A 6,119-nucleotide genomic window follows, 5' to 3' on the forward strand; every position below is an offset into this window, starting at 1 on the left:
AAAGAGGGATATATCTGTGGCTCTTGTCTGAGATAGTGGGGAATAAAAACCAATCAGTCAGGGAGTAAAACCAGCCAAGCTCAGACTGGCTGCACAGACTTCAAAGCCTGCTGTGCGAGTTCTTGGAAACACCAGCCTCCCTGCTCAGGGAAGCAGGCACCACCGCTTTGCTCGGAGGAGCGCACTCAGACATGCCTGCTGGAATCCAGTTGGTGCTGTCTAAAAAGCTGCTGCTCCCAAGTGTATTTGTGTCTGGTGGCAACTGCTCCCAGGTTCCTGTGCCTTCCTGTGCTACTGCTCCATCCGTTTTTCGCTCTGTTAACCTCAACCATACTCCACATCTCAGCTGTGGGCCTGGTGGTCTTCACCTCCTCAACAGTTCTCTAAAAAGGTGTTTGACTATATCTTGAGTTTGCATTTGAAGCTTGCCAGAGTTGTTGCAAGGAGTTACCCTGCAGCATGTAAATGCAAATGCCTTTTTTCCATGGGGTGTTACTTTTTGTTTTTCCTTGCAGTTCTGATGACCTTCTAGTGCTGCTAGACAACTTGGTGACCATTTCTCTTTGAAACCATGATGCCTGTAGTTACTTCTCCTTGTTTTGACTGCAAGGAACATTTATATGAAAATCTGAACTTTATTACCTAGGACTTACACTGTATATAATAAACCTTAGATACATAACTGGGCAGTGAGGTTGAAGTATGTCTGGACGTGACACCCTGTAGGAAGAAGAGTATCAGCATGAAATATTATTGGAGGAGACAGGAATTTTTTTTTGTGAAGAAGATAAGTTTAGTGACCTGTATCCCCTTTAACTGGTACATGGATGTTTTAAAGTTACCTGAGGTTTCTAAGGGCCTACTTTACGTGACTGTTTCTACAATTTTTGTACAGACAGGCAGCCCAACATTCATCAATATCTATGAAAACTGTCAAGAAGGCGGCAAAACTCTGGGTATGTACTGTTTTTCTTCTCGTGCATATGCAGAATTAACCAAGGCAGACTGCCTGGAAGAGCTGCCCCTTGGCTTTCAATACAATGGTGAAAAGTGTTCTACTTAGTGGATCATTTCTAGTCCCTAGATGAAGGGCAGACAAAAGAGCCTTACAGCTTTTCTAAAGGCCACTAATCTATCTTCATGTCTGTTGGCAGACTTACTCCTTTTACTTGTCATGATACTGTACAGTAGCTCTTTTGTTTTTTATTCTCTTTCATACTCTTTGTTGTTTTATTCCCCTTCATCCCCTTTGAAAAAGGAAGATGCCTATCAGTCTCTGAAAATACCCCCTTCTCCCTACAAATGCTCGATGAGACCCAAACTATCAGCATCTGGTGGTTGTTCCAACAGAGCCTGGTTTGGCTGTTTCAGTGTCACTGGCTTCTCAGTGTGGCTGTGCCCCTCCCCTGCGTTGGGCAGCTTTGTCCCCGAGCTTAATTTGCCTTTAGCAAAACCTGCTCTCTGGGACCCCTGGAGATCACCAGCCTCCATCCCTTTCTGGACTTCCCTTGCCACAGCTGATGCCCTGAGCACATTTCCTCAGCTCGTCTCTTTGACTGCACAGTGAGGTCCTTTCTGAATTCCCACCTGCACTGCTCTAAAGCGATCCATTACACTGTCAGCAGGGGGTAGGTCAGTTTCCTGTGTTACTTCTGATTTAAGGAAAGGAGAATCAAATGGTTTCTACAAAGACAGTGTGAACAAATAAAAGAATGAATGAATAGCTCTATGAATAAAACGTTTGCTAAAGAGCAAAAATATGCATGCTATTTGGCTAGCTGAAGTGCTATTATTTTCATACCCTGCAGGGGACATTCTGTTAGCCTGTTCCTAGGCTTGGATCCTAACCTGACAGATGTGGCTTTGGCTCTCCAGGCAGAGCCACAAAGCGCCAACCTCCTCCATCTTCCCTGCTCCACCAGAATAGTAAGAGAGAATCGTTCAGCTTCCCACAAGCTTTTTTTGTGGTGCAGAGGGGAAGGAAAGGGTTTTGCAACAAACAACATATATGGCTTGGGTCTCTGTACAGTCATATGTATTAATTTCTTTTCCATCAGCAGGGTGTTAACTGCTGACATTGATTGAAGCAGAACTGAACCAGTGCAGAACATTTTTGAAAACTTCATTCTAACTCATTTTGGCTAGTGTACCTTGTGCCTTCTAACCATAAGGAAAACCCAGTTTATCTGCCAATTTTTCTTTTGCTTCTGAATGACTTTAGTGGGATATATAAGAACAACAGTGTTTCTGATTCAGCCTTTACAGTTATTTTAACTTGAGGGTTTTTTTAAAAAAGAAGGAAATTGTGCATGCTATATACTAATTGCAGGTAATTGTGGTGAAAGATCACAGAAGACAAAAAAAGAGGCAACATTATTGAAGCCTGCCTACAAAACAGATCTTTTTGATGATCCGTGTTACATCAACACACAGACCCTGCAGTCTGCAGTCTGTACAGCCCGTGGTACAGCAACAACTCAGATCCATGGGAGCCCACTGCGTCAGGCCAGTAGGTTCCCGTTGCAATACTATATCTTTCTAAGCTTTGAAAAGAAGAGGGGATCTTGTAATTTGTGTGCATGGAGAAAGATTTTGGTTTCCCTGTAAGAAATACAGAAAAGACAAGGGGAAGAAATCCTTCCTGACTGGTGTTTTTTTGCTTTTAAATTCAAGACAAAGGGGATTAAAGAGCAAAAGTAGTGGTGGTAAGCAAGCAGAGTAACCTTTCATCTTCTGTAGTTGATTGATGACAATAAACAGTGTTCCACGGGTAAGAATAACCAAGTCTTGAAGATGATATGAAAGCTCAGGAAAGCACCGTACCTCAAGGAAGAGTGTTCTTCTGTATGCTCAAGATCTTAACAACTCTTAAGGTGGAAGTGGCCTCAGATGCTTTTGCTTCACAGGCAGTAGCATTCAAGGTCAAAGTGGGATCGTTATGACCATCTTTTCTTGATTCTTGCATAAGTGACCATTGAATCTCATTCAATAATTTCTAAATCAAACTGTTTGATCAGTAGTATCTATTAAATGTATGTCAAATTAAGTCTTGATTTACAGACTCAAAGTGGTGGATATCCATTAAGTGACTATAGAGTTGATACTGATTGTCCTCATTATTGAAAATACTTTATTTGCCTTTTATGGTTTCCCACTGAGCATTTTCTCTGCCAGAGCTGGCTCCACAGAAGAAAGTGAGCAAAGGACTGGACAGAACTACAGTAAAGGAAATCTGTGACCATTGAGACATTTCCAACCCAGGGCTGTATTACACTCGAAAAGGAACTGGCTATATCCTGAGGAGCCTTAGGTTGCACAATTCCATTGAAGAAGTATTTTCCTTAGAAAAAGCCTGCCTGTGAATCATTTGCAGTCTGACTGGCTAGATCCCAAACCACCCAGTTTTGTTAGTACATTCAGTAATTGTTCATTTTTTTCACAGCAGATGCATCATGCTGTAATCCTTCCCTTCTGGCTATGTTGGCCATGTTGTCTTGCATTCCTGCACATAGCTGGAGCCACTCAACATGACTCTCCCAATGATCCATGACAATCGCTTCAGAGTTTATTAAGGAAGAAGGAAAAACTAGACTTTTTTTTTTTTTTTTAAAAAAAAGGAAAACCAAACAAAAAACCGCACCTACCCCCCCCCCCCCCAAAAAAAAAACAACCATTGAAACAAACAAAAACACCCAAGAGTGGCTAAAACCCCCCAAAAATCTTGTTTTTACAGGGCAGATTTGACTTTTAAATACAGTCAAAGAAATACAAACCCAAACAGTAGACCATCAGAAAAATTCTGGTTTCCAGTCCCTGTTGCCTAGCGACCCAAAGCTTTCCCATCTAAGGTATGGGAGGAGATGGTGTGATAATTTTACCTAATGCACTGGGGAGTTGTCAGCATTCATGTGTGCATATTATTACAGTCTGTAAGGTTGGTTTGATCACAGCTCCAAGATTGACCCATTTGCATTTTTTAAAAGCTATAAAAAATATTTTCTTGCATCCTTTTAGGATGAAGTTCTAGGTGAAGTGTCCAATACGTTCCCTTTCATTTAATTTTAGAGATACCGGAAGCCGTTCAGCAGAGTGCCACAAGCAACACAGCTGGTCTCTGTGTTCTGCCACAAATAAAGCAACAGCTAAAGAATGAAGATTGTTACCATGGCAAATTAAACAGGAAAGCAGCAGAGAGCCTCTTAGTCAACGATGGGGATTTTCTGGTGCGAGAGAGCACAACATCACCTGGTCAGTATGTCCTCAGCGGACTTCAGGGAGGGCAAGCAAAGCATCTGCTCTTGGTGGATCCTGAGGGCAAGGTATGAACACTTCATATACTGAAATTTCAGGGCCTCTCAGATATTTCAGGCAAAATGCATGGGCGCATTCCAGGAAGTGTTCCATCCAGGTTAATTTAAATTTAGCCAGTGACTTCAGTAGGTTTGAAAGTCCAACTCAAGAACTTATAAGCACGGAAGTAGCATGGAAATAGAAGTGCGGTACCTAAATACTGTTATTCCAGGTGCTGATAATTAGCATATACATTTAATATGTCCTTTGAGTCGTTATTATATTGCTAGAAAAACAACCCTAACATTAAATAATGAATTTGATTAGTAAGACATTTCTGGATACAGAGAAGGTAGAGCTGGTTTGTTGTCACTTCAATTCTACTTGCTTCTCCTCAGGGCTAGAAGAGCACTCTTGTGTGACATCTCTCAGAGGAAAGAGTAAATCAGAAAAGTAATCCTCAGTGGGATTTAGGGAAAATTATCTGTCTTCTGTGGAAAAAAACCCAAATTAAATGCTTATTTCATTCCCCTTAACAGAATCAGCCCAGTTCTACATACAGTGTCTTTAACTTGGTCCTCTGCTTTCCATGTCAGCTAACAGTAGGTCAAAGGATGGGTCTGCATTGCTGTCTACAGCCTAATTATCCTGCTCCAGTGAGTTCAGTGGCTTAAATGCCTTTTGACTTGGATGCACTAGGCTTGTGTCCAACCAGTTATAAGTGACAATCTAACCGTAAATATATTCTTTTGCTTCTTTCATTAGGTGAGAACCAAAGACCATATATTTGATAGTGTGGGTCATCTTATTCAGTATCACATGGAAAATAATTTGCCAATCATCTCTTCTGGAAGTGAAGTGAGCTTGAAGCAGCCTGTAAGGAAAGAGAGTAATGTGGGACACACGCAATATCACAAATAATCCCTTGGATCTCACAAATCCCAAGACAATTCATATCTGAAAACTGTACCGAGAACTTTCTATTATGAAGACAATTCAAAAAAGTATAGACTGCACTTTCTGCTGCTGTTCCAGAAGATACCCTTTTGTGTGTGTATGTATGAATATATGTATATGTGTATATCTATGTAGATCTATAGAGATCAACAAGCATAGTTATATAGATATATATAATCTTAATCTTAACGAAATTAAACCTTCTGAGTGTGAGATTCATTTGTGAGAAGGTATTTTAGACATGCACAAATGTCACTTTCAAGGTCATACTGAATCAGTGACTATTTAAAAGCACAATTAAAGCTCTACATGCAAAAGCTCACTTGAACGAACTGCTGGAACATTAGTATGTGCCTTTTAGCCTAGAATTATTGGAAACCAATATTATTTATACTGAATTAGTTTTGGGTGGTTAAACAAACATCTCTAAGCTTTTAACTGTTTGCCAAAACAAATACAATTTGAATATTACTAAAATGTCATGTGCTCTGGATAGACACTAACAATTTCATTTTGCTTGAAACAGCACTTTACTAGTAAGTAATGTTTGAAATTAATAGCATTCACAGTACAGAAAAGTTGTCCAGTTTCTTAATAATTTTTTATCACTGTCTGACTACTCAAAGATTTAAGATTATGCAACATTTACAAAGTTGAAATTAATATATGTAATATAACTTTGGAATAGAACTTGTTAAAGGACAAGCATGCTAGATCCTAATATTTTTGTCTTGCATATGATTTTGCTATTATTACCAATTAATACTGGAGACATCTCTTTTTAAAGGTAGGCTAAATATATTTTCCTTGATTACATAGTTGTTTACAATCTAGAGAAGCTAAACAAAACTAATGATACATTTTGAGAGAAA

The 6,119-nt window shown here is 39.8% G+C and overlaps 1 protein-coding gene across 1 annotated transcript in view; it reads left to right on the forward strand.

Annotated features, from left to right (window-relative positions):
- Positions 1 to 5,211, forward strand: part of SHC4 (SHC adaptor protein 4) — a 32,543-nt gene extending 27,332 nt beyond the window's left edge. Inside the window, exons 9-12 of the mRNA XM_009950982.2 lie at positions 896 to 956; positions 2,330 to 2,509; positions 4,066 to 4,319; positions 5,056 to 5,211. Of these exons, the coding sequence (XP_009949284.2) occupies positions 896 to 956; positions 2,330 to 2,509; positions 4,066 to 4,319; positions 5,056 to 5,211 (651 nt within the window). The remainder of the gene's footprint in view (positions 1 to 895; positions 957 to 2,329; positions 2,510 to 4,065; positions 4,320 to 5,055) is intronic.
- The last annotated feature ends 908 nt before the right edge of the window (positions 5,212 to 6,119 follow it).

The sequence above is a fragment of the Leptosomus discolor genome, chromosome 11 (genome assembly GCF_034619465.1).
Source record: "Leptosomus discolor isolate bLepDis1 chromosome 11, bLepDis1.hap2, whole genome shotgun sequence".
In the NCBI taxonomy this organism is placed as follows: Eukaryota; Metazoa; Chordata; class Aves; order Leptosomiformes; family Leptosomidae; genus Leptosomus; species Leptosomus discolor.